General features: G+C 46.8%; 2 protein-coding genes across 3 annotated transcripts in view; one reads left to right on the plus strand and one right to left on the minus strand.

Moving 5' to 3' along the window:
- Positions 1-16,661, plus strand: part of BTD (biotinidase) — a 43,223-nt gene that overhangs the window by 20,746 nt on the left and 5,816 nt on the right. The gene's annotated exons all lie outside the window — the stretch shown is intronic.
- ANKRD28 (ankyrin repeat domain 28) overlaps positions 3,940-16,661 on the minus strand; it is a 233,907-nt gene continuing 221,185 nt past the window's right edge. Inside the window, exon 28 of one of the 2 annotated variants that reach the window (XM_030550866.1) lies at positions 3,940-5,971. In XM_030550866.1, the coding sequence (XP_030406726.1) occupies positions 5,685-5,971 (287 nt within the window). In that variant the 3' untranslated portion in view covers positions 3,940-5,684. The remainder of the gene's footprint in view (positions 5,972-16,661) is intronic. The other variant, XM_030550867.1, reaches the window with a different exon arrangement.

Consider the following 16,661-nt stretch of genomic DNA (forward strand, 5'->3'; position numbering starts at 1 on the left):
CAGAGTTCAGCCTCTGGTCATTTGTGTTGGTGCACTGTAGTTAAACTTTGTGATTTTTGGTAATTTTTGTTCAGCTCATACCAGAGGTGGGTGTACAGCTATAGGCAAAAGTCTCAAGTCATGAATTTTAAAAATGATGGCACTTAAGATAAAAATCTAGCTTCATAATTTTAATGAAGGGATGATAAGAGTTACGGAGATAATCTGCACAAGCAGAACGCTCAGAGGTACAGCGTAACCAGGAAATAATACCTTTGTTAAAGGATGTCGGAGTGTTGTGAGAGAATTTTAATTCTATTGATACAATTCTGAGTTTTGAAGTAAAATATTTTGGGTGGAGGGAAGAGGAAGACAACTGAGAAAAAAAAACAAATAAAGGGCCTGATCTTTAACCATACCCATGGGAACAGATTTATTGATTTTAATGAGATTACACATGTAAAGATTGCGTTGTACAGTCCACACACAACAGTCTATGGGTGACAATTTCATTTGTCAAATGCAGCATCACTCGAAAGCAGTGGTTCCCAAAGTGGGGTTCGCAGAACGTTGCAGGGGGTTCGCCAGAAAATTTTCACTAATGGCGCCAGAGGACCCCAGGCATTGGAGGCAGCAGGTGGGACCCGGTTACAGGGCGGACAGGGAGAGCAGGCCAGGGCAGTTTAGGCTGGCAGCCCCGAGCCCTGCCCCTGTCAGTCCAAGCCCCAGGAAGAGCAGGGCTGGGCAGTTGGGGCTGGCAGCCGGAGTCCTGCCCCCATCAGCAGTTCCGGATTTCCAAGAGCTATGCAGAGCAAAGCAAGTGCATCCATCACACTGAGGAAATTTAAACTTAAATCCCTGGAAATATTCATTTTAGGAGAGGATTCATGAGATTTCACCATTTAGTGAAAGGGGTGAACGGGCTGCTAAAGTTTGGGAACCATTGTTCTAAAGTCAAAGTTCCCCTGAGCCCATGGCTTATTAGGCTGCCATGGTTAAGGCATATCATTCTGTTCCCTCTTCTTAACAAGGCGAATGTATTTAAGCAGCTGAATGGTACATTGATAAAACGGAATTCAGACTAGCCTTAGTGATAATCCCAGAAGGCTTCTTGGGTAAAGCGTGTTGTAATAATCATGTACCAATAATCTGTACATTGAGAAATTATACTAGCAAGAGACAGCATGCAATGTTCTCTTCTGGAAAGAATTGCTTAATTTGTGACAGGGTGTGCCAGGGCTGAGCCCCAGCACCTCTAGGCTTGGCAGTTCATAGCCCTGGAACCTCTGGGCTTGCCACATCAGTTATGAAAGTAAAAAAAAAAATTCTTAAACCCTGGCTCCTCATTCATTACAAATTAAGCATTTAATTTAAAAGTCTCCTTGCAGATTATGAACTTTGGAAGTAAGTTTGACTCAAACATAATTTAGTCTTGAGAAAAGTCCTGAAAAAAACAGTCTTAAAATATGTTAATGGCTGTTATAGAGAGGCCTGTGATCAACTGTTCTCCACATCCACTGAAGGCAGGACAAGTAGTAATGGTCTTAATCTGAAACTAGGGAGATTTAGGTTAGATATCAGGAAAAACTTTCTAACTATATGGGTAGTTAAGGAGCCAGTGAGAGTCTAGGTTTACTTGGCCCTGTCTCATCACAGGTGGCTGGGCTGGATGACTTCTCAAGGTCCCTTTCAGCCCTACATTTCTGTGAAAAAGAGCATCCACAGGCAGGCTATATAATCTGTATATGCAAATGTGGAACCGTCTATTTCATGCCATTTCAATGAGTCGTTAACCATAGCAACCTATTCTTTAAACACATTTGCATGCTGTTTTTTTTTTTTTTAAACACACTTTTTGGAATAAGACCATATTCTTGTAAACAGTGGGCTTGATTTGATGCTCATGTATACTAACGCACCCGTAAAGCCCTTTTACATGATCAGAGTGGTTAAAAGGGGCCTTTGTGAAAATGAGAATTAGGCCAGATGGGTGCAACTCAAAAAAATCTGTGGACCTATTAACAGTTGGCTACAGCAGGTCAAGTTATACTGGGAGTTTAACACTGGAAAACATAATTGCGACTATACAATTAACTGTTACTATTCAAGGAAGTTTGCTATCCTCATGGACAGTTCTCTGAAAATATCTGCTCAATGTGCAGCGACGGTCAAAAAAAGCTCACAGACTGTTAGGAGCTATTAGAAAAGGGATAGATAAGACAGAAAAATGACACTATATAAATACATGGAATGCCCACACCATGAATACTGCATACAGTTCTGATAACCCCATCTCAAAACAGATATATTAGAATTTTAAAAAATGCAGAGAAGTGCAACAAATGATTAGGGGAATGGAACAGCTTTTATATGAGGAGAGATTTAAAAAACAGGAACTGTTCATCTTAGAAAAGGGACAACTAAAGGGGGATATGGTAAAGGTATATACAATCATGAAAGGTGTAGAGAAAGTGAATAAGGAAGTTTTATTTACCCTTCACATAACACAAGAAACATTGGTCACCCAGTGAAATTCATAGGCAGCAGGTTTAAAACAAACAAAAGGAAGTTCTTCTTCACACAACGCAGAGTCAATCTGTGGAATTTGTTGCCAGGGGATGTTGTGAAATCCCAAAAAAGTATCACTGGTTCAAAAAAGAATTGGATAAGTTCATGGGGGATAGGTCCATCAATGGCTATTAGCCAGGATTGTCAGGGACACAATCTCATGTGCTCTGGGTGTCCCAAAACCTCTGACTGCTAGAAGCTGGGAGTGGATGACACAGGATGGATCACTTGATAATTGCCCTGGCTGTTCATTCCCTCAAGCATCTGGGACCAGCCACTGTCAGAAAAACAGGATACTGGGCTAGGTGGACCTTTGGTCTGACCCAGGGTAGCCATTCTTACGTTCATAGTAGTGGCTCACTGCAATTCTAAACTCATATAAACATTAAAAAAAATTATTTATCATCATTAAGGGCAGAGGCCGCTTAGACACAAAAATAGCAAGCTCACAAAGAAGACTAGTTAAAAAGAATACCATTCTAAGGAACAAAACAGACACGCTGCTTCTTCCAACCATAAGCTGCAATGGAACAAGCGAAGAGTTTGGTGAAGTCTGTATTGATTTTTTTTCTTTTTAGTGCTTTTTTAAAAATAGAACAAAGTTAACAATGCATTTAAATCAACAGGCTTCTTTGTGGGACTGATGGCCAGCCCTAAGTGACCTAGTGTTCAACCTAGGAATATTTCAAATTAGAAAATTGTCAGCCATCCTATAAATTACTGTCCTTTTTCTCTGGGGGGACGAGATGGAGGACCCACACAGGCTAAGGCAACAGACCATCTTGAGATAAAATTATCGCATCTTGAAGAGTTAAGAGCAGAAACATTTGCTAGTACAGATTTCATCTGCATTCAGTAAGGCCGTCTCACAGTTCTTAGGGAGTGGCAAAAACTGAAAAGCAGCAGTAACTAAATATCACAGATGTTACCTTTCAGACAACAAGCATGTGACCTAAGTCAATACTCTTCTTTGCAGTGTGGGGAAACCCTAGTCCCAACTGGTTCAGATCATATCATCATAGAAATGACCAGGTTACTGATAAGATACTGATTAGATGCAGTGAATCAAAAGTGTGGCTAAACAATAAAGAACTCCAAAGAAGATTCAGAGGACGGTGTGGTATAGAAAAAGTATGGACTCCCCAGCTCTCTCTCTATAGTGAGGAAGGATCATCTGTGCAATATGCTGTTTCTGCCATTAATCAATATTTATGAAATCCTAACAAAAAAGGTGATGCTTACAAGGCAACTTAGATTCTAAACAGTAATTAATCACCACCTAGGTCTTCTTTGTAAAGTGATTGTAAATCTGAATTATTTACATGCACTTTGGAATTAAAAGGACAGCAAAGCCTTTGTAAAATAAATTTTATAAATTCTAATAGTTATTCAACAAAAGAATCTTTGTAATTACTGCTTAAGTATGGTACACAGATACAAATAAATTATTCATTACATACAACTCACATCTGGGTTTTATTATACTCTGTAAAATATACAGGAATCTTGATGTACTGAAAGAGTGCAGGTAAATACAGTATTCAAGCAATCACTATTTCTATGTACATGCTCATTAATTCTTCAAAAAACCCACAAAATTATCAAATAGATCAAAATACTGTCCTGTTTTTCCATACTTTATGTTCAGAAAACCAGCTGATAATTTACAATGGCATTAAGGTTTCCAGTTTCACAATACAAAAAGGATAAAATGTAATTGGGATTCAGTTTATTTGTATTTTACCTGGACATGCAAGAATCCCTTGCATGTACATAAGCAGTTTCACTTTAAAAGTAATAGTTCTAGTTAAAGCAGAACCCAATAAACTAAATACTCATTTAACAGACAAACTTCAGTCTTCCCTTTTTCAGGCCCCCCCCCTTTTTTTTTTTAAACAGTAGTCTGTTATAAATAAAAAGTCTGAGGGCAAGTTTGTACTACACTACAGGGGCCTGCATCTTCTATTGATTTTTTAAACAGAGACCACCACAGATCTCTCTTACTGAAGATCCAACATTGTACCTTTTGATAACAGGGAAACTCTCTTTTAAATTCACCTCCCCCCCCGACTCAGAACTCCAGGATTTAAAAGAAATACAATATGGAGGCACAGACTGAATTAATCTCACTTACAAATCTGATGATGTAAAGAAGCGGATGAATTGTTGATCAATCCATTCCCTAAGAACTTTCAGTCACAACAGGGTGTCAGGAGATTTTTATGCAGTTTCATTTTCTCAGTAAATTATGCTTCATGTATTTAAATAAAAATATCTCAATTTAAAACCCAGAAGTTAAAAATCTAAAACTGTGCAACAATTACTGCTTCCCTCCCACCCCTCCCCTTGTTTATTACACTGTACATATTTCACCCTGACTGCACCTTGTTAGCTGGTTTGTTTTTTTTAAGCTTTATAAAAGTATGACAAGTTCATTTTTGTTTATTCTAAAAGAAAAAACAAAACTGAAAGATACATCTGCTTTCTTTCATGGTACATTTAATAGTGTTGGAAGGCTTTTAGCTTATAAAAAAAAATCAACATTTAAAATCAAATCTAAGCTTCATTCCCAGAAATAATTAAGGTTTGGTTAAGACAACATCTCATTTAACCTAGTCCAGTTTCCACAAAAAGGTATTTAATTAAAAAAAATCTTTAAGTTATTTGGTCCTTTGGCAATTTGCTGCACACACAATGCCTACTGTACCAAACTCATTTATTGCCTTCAAAGTGGTTTTAGTTTTATTGATTATAGTTAAATCAGATGTCCTTTTTGTTGTACAAATATGTTGTTCATTTACACAGACTAGGGTGCAGAGTCTGGAGAAGTTACTCCTGGCACCACAAACAAAATGGTAAATGTACAATTAAATAAAACAGTTTTGACATTCTTAATTTTTTTTGCTGTAGATTCCAAGTATTTTTCAAGAATTTATGCTTCTTTTGCAAAACCTGCTCTTTAAAATCCTCCTAGTGTCACACACAGATCTTTCATATGTATCCACAATTAAAAACCCCCAAAATCTTCTCATAGGTCTGTCTTCTTTTGTAATCAAACACTGACTGCTTTTTTCCAAAAGCACAATTCTGACCTTCAGATGACCGGGCTCACTCTTCAGACCTCCAGATGAAGCTTCTTAATAGGTCTCAGAATCTGAGTCATTAAGCTCATCCTCTTCTGTATATGGGTAGCCATCTTCCCTGCCAATGTTGTTGAAGCTACAATAAGAGCTATGTTCACTCCTCATGATTGGCAAGGAGTCAAACGTGACAGTTTTTGAGGTGTTGGTGTAATGATTAATGGCATTGAATGTAAGGGAAGGTAAAGTGCTGCTTGATGAAACAGGCATCATTGTGGCCAAAATGAGAGCTAGACAATCAGCCACATCCTTATTGGGAGCACAGGCCAAAGCTGGTGTGTAACCTAGAAATCAAAATAAAATCAAAACCTTTGTTTAAAAAGTAGGAAGTGACAAATTCTTCAAGAGCATTCAATCAGACAGCTGTAAAAACGTTTCAGTTGCTTAGTTCTGTTTAAAAAGGAACATAAAATTAAACAATTTAAAATTACAATATTTATTCTTGTAAAGTTTTGAAGAAAGATAAAACTCTGGGAAATCAGAAGATTTGGGAGGATAGGATTTGATTGATTGATTAGGCAAAGTTAGGAATTTTTGGGTCAGGGAGAAAAACTGGATTTCAAGCAGCCAAGAAGTTAACTACATGAAGATAGGTAATTCCTGTTCCAGTTAACTAACTGCAACCAATAATTAATTTTGCAGGAAATCTATGGATATTTTAAATAGCCATTATAAAAAACAATTGCAAACATGTAAAGCTCCAGGATAAGGAATATCTGCACAGCTGTTCATTTCAGAATAAGCAGTCTTACTGAAATATTTGCCCCAAGGCAAGTTGGCAAAACATTAGGGTGACCAGTGAAAGTGAGATGTTGAACAGTTTTTGTACTGGTATAATTTAAGCAATCTATGTCTTGTTACTAAACAGCAATATAAAATAAGGAGATAAACTAAGAAATCCACAAAACATTGTAGGACTTGCATTCTCCTTGCTTCAACTCAGTACTATTTCAAACAGCACTATGTTGCACACTCAATGTTCCCTAGTGTGCTGTACCAGCAGGGTCTACATGGACCAATAAATGCGCAATACCTTAGTATGCTTTAGAACTTAAACCCCATAGTGTGCATTACCCCACCATGTAGATTATGACCTTAAGGAGTTTGGAGCTCCAATTCTGGCCACAAGTCAGCAATATCTCAATGAATGGAATTTCTTGAGGATATAGCACCCACAAGGCATTTTGTTTTTTGTTTTTATTTTAAGATTTCCTAGAAATTTATTAGTATTTATTAAAAAAAATAAAAAACAAGTGAAAATTGATTCATGGAGGACAGGTCCATCAATTGCATTGTGGATAAAAATCAATGATTTTTGTAAAAAAAATTTTTAAATCAGATTTTTATTTAAAATCGGATTTTTTTTGATCAAATGCTTTTTGAGGAAAAACCTATCTAAAGATAGTTTTAATCTCATCATGGAACAGGGATTATAAATTCTATAGTACAAGACAATATATTCATGTAATGTTTAAGCAAAGTTTTGTAAATAAATTCCAATAGTTCATGGATTAGGGACCCAATCTTATGGACTTCCACGGGCTTCTGTATAGATCAGGGGTCAGCAACCTCTGGCACAAACTCGCCAGGCCAAGCAATCTGGCGGGCCAAGCCAGTTTGTTTACCTGACACGTTGGCAGGTTCAGCTGACTGTGGCTCCCACTGGCCACGGTTCACCATCTGAAGCCAATGAGGGTGGCGGGAAGCGGTGTGGGCAAGGGATGTGCTGGCTGTGGCTTCCCGATGTCCCCATTGGCCTGGGACGGCAAACCGCGGCCAGAGGGAGCCGTGATCAGCTGAACCTGCCAACGCAGCAGGTAAACAAACTGGCCCGGCCTGCCAGGGTGCTTACCCTGGTGAGTCGTGTGCCAGAAGTTGCCGACCCCTGTATATAGATTATTTAGGTTAATCTTTCTATTTACCCAATGGAGCTCAATCTAGACGATACCATCAGAGAGGCTTAGTTTTGCAGTTCTTAAACTGTGGATTTGAGTCTCCAGAGATAACATGCTTGTTAACAGCAAAAATGTTTTTAAATAAATAGAGGTGAGAAGTGACAGACCTCAACCCTATTGTCCCTCTGCAAATTTGTGTACACAGAGACAATCCTTCACCTCTCTCTAAAAGTGCAGTTTCAAAAAGTTAAATGAATAGAAGATTGTTGGGGGTGGATAGTGGGCCGGAGTGGCTCCCCTCCTCCCTGGAGAGGGTTGAGCCCCGCCGGAGGCCAGAGTGGGCAGAGCTCTGAGCCTGCCCCTCAAAGGGTCAGGCGGTGACCCAGAACTATAAAAGCCGGCCCTCAGAGCTCAGTCAGGCCCCAGCAGCCGGAGAGATCAGATGTACCTCAGGGAGCTCAAGACCGAGAGACTCCGGCAATCCAGAGGAGCCTCCCAGACTGGACAGAGCTTCCCCATGCTCGCTACTGGGAGGAGCCGACGGGGCTTCCCCGCGCCTGCTGTTACCAGGAGGAGCTGATGGGGCTTCCCCGCGCCTGCTGCTACCGGGAGGAGCCGACGGCGCTACCCTGGCCCAACTATCCCAAGGAACTCCCGGACCTACCACCCAGCCCCGGTTGCGATGAGCCTATGCTCATGGACCCTTCAGAGGCTGACGCAAGGACCCAGGTAGGTCCCGAGGGGGAGTATGGAAGCAGCCCGGGGGCAGCTGACCCCAGTCAGGCTGTGGAGCTGCCCAAGCCTATGTCAGTGTGTTGCGGTCAGGATCACCACTGACCAACCAGCGGAGTGATAGCTGCTGTTAGGGCCCCGGGCTGGGACGAAGTGGAGCCTGCGTCCTCTGCCACCCCACTCTGAGGTGGCAGACTCCCCCTCTCCCTGGCCTGAGGGGGCCAAAAACTGTTACGGTTGCTCAGCCCTGATGAAAGTCCTGAGCTTACTGACTCAGCGTTTGTTACCCATCCTGACCTAGGGCTGGACCTTAATCTATTGCAAGTTCTACTCAGTCCTGACCCAGGCCTGAGCTTACTGACTCTGTTTGCTGTCCGCCTTGGCGTAGGGCCCAGCGGCTCGCGGCTGGTATGGCAGCCCTGCTGGAGGGCCTGAGCCCCTTGCCTGCCGGATGGACAAGCACTGCAAGGACCGCTGGGCTAGTTTCCCGGACCAACCGGAGTGGAGTGGGCCAGCGTGGCTCCCCTCCTCCCCAGAGAGGGTCGAGCCCCGGCCACACCCGTTTACACATGGTACCAGAAGTGGGGATGTTGAACCCTTGGCCCCTGTGAGAAGGGGCTGGAGAGGACATTACCTACCCTAGAGGATCACGGAGATGGAGCGGTTGTTCCAGTTGCTGGCAGAGAATCAGGACCGGCAGCAGGCTGCCCGGCTACAGCAGCAGCAGCAGGCCGTTGCCCAGCTTGAGCAGCAGCGACAGCGGGATGCCTCCCAGCTCCAGCAGCAGCAGCATGCCGCCTAGTTCAAACAGCAGCAACAGCTGATGCAGCAGCTTGGAACCCAGTTGCAGCAGCTGGTGGCCGCGTTACCCCGCCCCGGAGAAGCACCGGCAGGGGGTAGTGCTGGGGCACCCCATGCTGCCGCCCCAGTACGACTCACCAAGATGGGCCCCGACGATGACCCCGAGGCGCTCCTGGTGACCTTCCAACGGGCGGCCCTCGTCGCTGGATGGGCCCGGGACCAATGGGCCACCCTTCTGGCCCCATACCTGACCAGGACCGCCCAAAAGCCATACCGGGCGCTGGCGACGGACGAAGCCAGGGATTATGGCTGAGTAAAGGCTGCAATTTTGGATGCCCTAGATGTTAGCCCTGAGACCTTCTGGCAGCGGTTCCGGGGCCAGATGTATCCCCCAGGAGCTTGACCTCGGCTGGTGGGCCAAGCCCTGAATGAGACGTGCCGCCGATGGCTATAGCCAGAAACAAGGACGGCAGAGAAGATCACCCACCAAGTCGTCCTAGAGCAGTTCGTGCACACTCTGCCAGTCCTGGGTGCTCCGTCACTGGCCGGCGACGTTGGCCGCGGCCGTCTCGCTTATGGAGGACTTTCTCGCGGCCGAAACCTGCGTGGGATCTGCCTTCCAGCCTCCACACCCTGGACCCGAACGTCCTACCCTGGACAGAAGGGAGGACGCCCTGACTGGGCCGTGAAACCCTGGCTGCGGGCAGGACACCCGCCCGGGACCTCGGGCCAGACACCTGGATCCAGCCTCTTGGGCCGGGGCCCTCGAGGGCCCATTGGAGCCCCCTCAGAAGTCCTAGGGGCAGCCGCCGTGAACTTGGACCCTGTTTCTGTTGTGGGCAGGCTGGACACCTGCAGCATGACTGCACAGAAATGGATTGCAGTTTCGGACAGGTCTGTGCAGGGGACACCCGGGCCCGGTTGCCCCAGGCCCCCAAGCTCACGGTCCCGGTAGTTGTCGGGGCCCAGGCAACCCAGGCATTGATTGACTCCGGCTGCGGCCAGACGTTGATCCGGCAGGCCCTGGGGCCCCTGGCAGATCCCTGCTTGGGGATGATACACCTGCAGTGCATCCATGGGGATGTCCGGCCCTAGCCCAGGGCTTGTGTCCCGCTGACAGTAGCTGGCGTTACCCGACGAGTTGTGATCAGCTTAGCCCCTCGGCTGGTGTACCCGGTGATCCTGGGGCAGGACTGGCCCGCCTTCAAGGAGGTCCTCCGGTTGACACCGGCGCTGGAAGCAGAGCGCCCGGGGCCCCTACTGGAGGAAGGCGATGGGGCCCCAGGGACTGAATGGGGGGTGAGGATAATCCTCGGCTGGAGCCTGCAGTTGGGCCCCTCCTTCATACTGACTTTTGCTGGGACCAGAGGGCTGATCCTACCTTTAGTCGGGCCTATGAACAACTCGCGGCCGTCGATGGGACCATCATCGACTCTCAATGCGCAACCCAGTGGCCTCACTTCAAACTGCGCCGGGACTGTCTGTACTGGATTGACAGGGACCCCCGCATGAAAGAACCCCAAACACAGCTGCTGGTCCCACGGTGTAACCGGCGCACGGTGATGAGACTGGTACGATGTCCCGGCTGCTGGGCATCTGGGCCATGAGAAGACCCTTGCCTGGATCTTGACATGGTTCTTCTGGCCCAGTGTTCACCAGGAGGTGAACAGCTATTGTAGCTCCTGCCCAGAGCGCCAGTTAGCCGCTCCGCAACGCGTACCCAAGGCACCCCTGGTCCCCATGCCTATAATTGAGAAACCCTTTGATCGAGTGGCCATAGACCTGGTGGGCCCACTCCCGAAAAGCAATGCCGGATTCCAATATGTCCTGGTCATCGTCGACTATGCAACACGTTTCCCCGAAGCCATCTCGCTGCAAAGCACCACTGCCCGGACCATCGCCGGGGAACTGATAAAAGTCTTTGCGCAGGTGGGCCTGCCCCGAGAAATTCTGACCAATCAAGGCACCAATTTCACATCCAGATTGTTACAGCAGGTCTGCAAGCTCCTGGCGGTAAAACACCTACGCACCTCCATCTACCACCCGCAGACAGATGGGTTGGTGGAGCGGTTCAACTGGACCCTCAAGCAGATGTTGCGGAAGTTCTCCCCAGAGGAATTACGCCAGTGGGACCAGTTGCTCCCTCCCCTGCTGCTAGCTGTCCGGGAGGTGCCCCAGTCCTCCACCAAGTTTTCCCCATTTGAGCTGTTGTATGGACGCCGCCCATGGGTCCTGCTGGACTTGATGCAGGAAACTTGGGAGCAGTCCCCCTCTCCCACTCAGGGACTCCTGAAATATGTCCTTCAACTTCAGGACTGCTTTGTCCGGGCGGGGCCCCTAGCTCGGGAGAACCTAAAGGCTGCTCAGGACAGGCAGGAATGGACGTATAACCAGGAGGCCTAGGTGCAGGACTTTGAACCCTGAGACCGGGTCCTGCTCCTTCTACCCTCGAGTGAGTTGAAACTACTGGCCCGTTGGCAGGGACCCTACGAGGTGGCGCGGAAAGTTGGTCCCATCACCTGCAAAATCCACCAACCCAACCGGTGTAAGAAGACCCAGCAATATCATGTAAATCTGTTAAAACCGTGGCGAGACCGGGAGGGCCTCTTGATTAACCCTTACCCGCCTGAACCGGAGCTGGGGCCCCATGCCCCCCAGACAGAGGGCCTCGCTGCTCCCCTGCTTGGCGACACCCTGACTAGGGAGCAGCATAAGCAGGCCAAAGTCTTCTGCAGGTGTTCCAAGGGATCTTCACAGCCCTACCAGGATACACGACCTTGATCTATCAATCCATCCAGACCGAGCCGGGGGAGGTAATCTGGGAAACGACCAGGCCACTGTCATACCAGATGTGGAGGTGGAGGAAGAGGTGCAGGCCATGCTGGCCTTAGGAGCCATCGAGCCATCTTGGAGTGAGTGGCATAGCCCGGTAGTCTTGGTACCCAAGCCCGATGGCACATGCCAGTTTTGTATAGACTTCTGGCGGGTGAACGCCATTTCACGATTCGATGCCTACCCTATGCCCCATGTGGACGAGCTGCTGGGTCACCTTGGAGAGGCCCAGTTCATCACCACCCTCAGTCTCAACAAAGGGTATTGGCAAATTCCACTTGAGGAGACCTCTAAGGAAAAGGCGGCGTTCGCTACCCAGACGGGACTCTACCAGTTTACGTGGATGCCTTTTGGCCTCCATGGGGCCCCGGTAACCTTCCAGCGGCCGATGGACCACCTAGTGCTGCCCCATCGGGACTATGCCGCCGTGTATCTGGATGATGTTGTGGTCTATAGCCACAACTGGGAGGACCACCTAGAGCAAGTGGCAGCGGTCCTGCGGTCCCTGCGGCAGGCGGGACTAACCGCCAACCCAAAAAAATGCCACCGGATGGCAGGAAACAAAAAAACCTGGGGTACACTATCGGGGGAGGTCGTGTGAAGCCCCTCATCGGGAAAGTACAAGCCCTGGCCACCTTCCTGATGCCCACCACAAAACGTCATGTCCGGCAGTTCCTGGGACTTGTAGGGTACTATCGGCGGTTTATCCCCCAGTTTGCCTCCATCGTGGCACCCTTAACCAGACTCCTGACAAAGAACAGCCCCCGGCAGATATGATTGGTCCTCAGAATGTGAAGAGGCCTTCCGGACCCTCTAGATGTGCCTTTGCCAAGAGCCAGTGCTACACAGCCTGGATTTCCACTGGAGGTTCATCCTACAGACGGATGCCTCAGAGGTGGAGCTGGGGGCTGTCCTGTCCCAAGAAGTTGACGGGGAGGACCATCCAGTGCTGTACCTCAGCCTTAAATTGTTTCCAAGGGAGAGAACTACGCGGTGATTGAGAAAGAGGCGCTGTTATAAAGTGGCCAGCTACTACCTCCTTGGGGCCCCGTTCATGCTGGTCATTGACCATTGGCCCCTCCGCTGGTTGATGAATATGAAGAATAATAACGCTCGACTCATGCGGTGGTTCCTGACCTTACAACCCTATGCGTTCACCGTCCAACATCGGGCCGGTAAGGACCATGCGAACGTGGACTTTATGTCCCACCTCGGAGGGATGGATGGGTCTGACCCCGGTGAGCGGGAGCCAGACTTGAGGGGTGTGTGTGCAGTGGGCCGGCATGGCTCCCCTCCTCCCCGGAGAGGGTCGATCCCTGCCGGAGGCCAGAGTGGGCAGAGCTATGGAGCTCTGAGCCTGCCCCTCAAAGGGTCAGTCGGCGACCCGGAACTATAAAAGCCGGCCCTCAGAGCTCAGTCAGGCCCCAGCAGCTGGAGAGACCAGACGTACCTCAGGGAGCTCGAGGCTGGGAGACTCCGGCGACCCAGGGGAGCTGCCCAGACTGGCCGGAGCCTCCCCGCCCCTGCTGCTATCCGGAGGAGCCGCCGGCGCTACCCTGGCCCGACTATCCCGAGGAATTCCCGGACCTACCACCCAGCCCTGGTCACGATGAGCCTATGCTCGTGGACCCTTCAGAGGCCGACGTTAGGACCCAGGTAGGTCCCAAGGGGGAGTACAGAAGCAGCCCGGGGGCAGCCGACCCCAGTCAGGCTGCGGAGTTGCCCAAGCCTATGTCAGTGTGTTGCGGTCAGGATCCCCGCTGACCGACCACCGGAGTGATAGCCGCTGTTAGGGCCCCGGGCTGGGACGCAGTGGAGTGGGAGGGCCTGCGTCCCCTCTGCCATCCCGGAGTGGGGTGGCAGACTCCCCCTCTCCCTGGCCTGAGGGGGCCAAAAACTGTTACTGTTGCTCAGCCCTGACCAAAGGCCTGAGCTTACTGATCAGCGTTTGCTGCCCCGCCCTGACCTAGGGCTGGACCATAATCTATTGCTAGTTCTACTCAGTCCTGACCCAGGCCTGAGCTTACTGACTCTGTTTGCTGTCCACCTTGGCGTAGGGCCCAGCACCTCGCAGCTGGTACGGCAGCCCTGCCGGAGGGCCTGAGCCCCTTGCCCGCCGGATGGACAAGCACCACAAGGACCGCCGGGCTAGTTTCCCGAACCATCCGGAGTGGAGTGGGCCGGCATGGCTCCCCTCCTCCCCGGAGAGGGTCGAGCCCCAGCCATACCTGTTTACAGGGCGGAATAGATCTGGACAAGGAGAAGAAGTCTGGAGATAAATGTGAGAAGGGAGGGACAGGCAGCAGAAACAGAAGTGAAACTGTTTGAGCAGCATATTCCAGAAGTCTTGAGGTATTTCTGAGTGCAGCCTTCATTGATTTGAGATCTACCATACCATTTTCTCACTATAAGGGAAAACCTATAATGGCAGCAGGCCATAACAGAGACCCCATTTGGGAATATTTTAAGGAAGTTCCTCTACCTGTGGGTAAGCCAGGCATGCGTGCAAAGTGTTTAATCTGACATTTTTTCAAAATAAATCACTTAAAAAATGTATAGTGTGTACCGTCTGAAAATGAAACCTACATCTATCTCTGAGTTGTGAAGAATATGTAATAAGGTTCTAACAACCAACAAGAATGCACTTTTATGTACAAATCCATGATTAAATCGAGTCTTTCTGGCTAGTGATTTAAATCATGATTTAAATCCACTCTGCTTCCCTATCTCTATTGGAAACGCCTCACCTAATGCATCCTAGGATTGCATTAGCCTTTTGCATGACAGCATCGCACTAGTGGCTCATAATCATCCTGTGATTGACCAATACACCCAGGTCTTTCCCCTCCTCTATTGCTTCCAACAAGAAAATCTCCAGTTTATAGCAAAATTTGTTAGTCCCTAAGCGCATGACTTGCACTCTTACATTTCATTCCATTTCTATTACTCCACTTTTCAAGGTCATCCTCTGTATTGGCAGTACTTCCCACTTTGTGTCATCTGCAGATTTTATTAGCGTACTCCCACTTTTTGTGCCAAGGTTGTTAATGCAAATGTTAAATAAGATTGGGCCCAAGACCAATCCTCCAGGAACTCCACTAGTAACCACCCTTCAGCCAGACAGTTTTCCTTTTGTTATGACCTGTTGTAGTCTCCCCTTTTAATTGTTTCCTTATCCACCTTTGGATTAATCCCTATCTTCTCCAATGTAACTAACAATTTCCAGACCTAGGTGGAAGAATATCTGATGATTTGCTGAAATCAAGGTACAGTAGATTAAGTCTACTATATTTCCTTTTTCTAAAAAATGGTTATCTTCTCAAAGATCAGGTTGGTCTGGCAAAATCTACCTTCTGTAAACCATGTTTTGTGTTATCCTAGTTACTGTTTACCTCCATGTATTTAATTACTCTCTCTCTAAAAATTTGCTCTAAGATCTTGTGTACAATTGAAGTCAATCTAACAGACCTGTAGTTGTCTGGGTCAGATTAAACAAATTATTTACATTTAATTACTCTAAAAGTACCATTTATAATTGGGATTGAGTGTCTGTCTTGCACCAGCTAGGAGAGATCTCTAACACATTCTATGTTTAAATATACCTAAAAGATGAGATGACTGCTCGCCTCAAGAAGGGATAATGGACAGCTGTGCCCTCAACCACCAGTTCTTATATAGCACTTTTCAGCCATAGATATCTAAGTGTTTTATAAAGGTGGCAAGTATTATTACCCACATTTTATAGATACGGAAACTGAGGCACTAGGAGGTGACATTGCCCAGCAAACCACCAGTGGCAGGCAGAGGAATAGAACTCAGTCCCATGTTCTATCCACTCGGCAACACTACCTCCTCTTGGAGATTCTAAAAGCTCCAGTACTACAAGCGAAGACAGAGCTGAATACAATAAGCTCAATGAATACTCATAAAAGTGAACCAAACAAGATTCCTCCCACTCTGAGGGGAAAAAGCAAGACATATTATTCATATTCTACTCAACAAAAAGGATTATTGAGAGAGGATTGAGAGAGAGCTACAATGCCTCAAGCATACCCATAGAGGCATTCTAAACCAATTTAAACAGAGCATGGGAAGAGCTGTGACATAACCAGCATTGACATGACAATGAATCACAGTGGAAAATACAGAGTCCAGAAAACGATGTTTAGCAGAAGTAGAGAACTCATGTAGATGCTCTACACACCTGAAGTCTGAGACTGGCTGCTATCACTCGTATTCTGTTGATCAAAGGCACCTTTAATATGACAAGTTAAAAGCAGTTTAGCTAAAGTTATGTAGTCTTGCGAACAATTTTTGAAGGTTTTCTTAGACCAAAACTTACTTAATATTGTTGTGCCACATGAAGGAAAAAACTTATGGCTGGGTAGCACTTGCCTGATCCAATAAAATTCAATAGAGCTTTTCAAATTTACTTCGTGACAAAGAGCTTCACAAAGACAGACAGCAGAGAAAGCAGAGAAAAATTACTGAATGATTAAACTGGTAATAGATGTAATTTAGGATTAATTTCCACTGTGATTCTTACCTAAAATTTAGTACAGTCAGTTATATCAAGTGAATTTAATCCTGAGAGATTAAACTGAAGCTAGGAATAAAAGTTTAAAATTAAAACATGAAGACATAAGAATCTAGTAGCTCAGAAAGATATTAATTGCCTATGATACTGGAGGTTATTATTAAGATTTTTAACAGA

The sequence above is a fragment of the Gopherus evgoodei genome, chromosome 2, assembly GCF_007399415.2.
Source record: "Gopherus evgoodei ecotype Sinaloan lineage chromosome 2, rGopEvg1_v1.p, whole genome shotgun sequence".
In the NCBI taxonomy this organism is placed as follows: domain Eukaryota; kingdom Metazoa; phylum Chordata; order Testudines; family Testudinidae; genus Gopherus; species Gopherus evgoodei.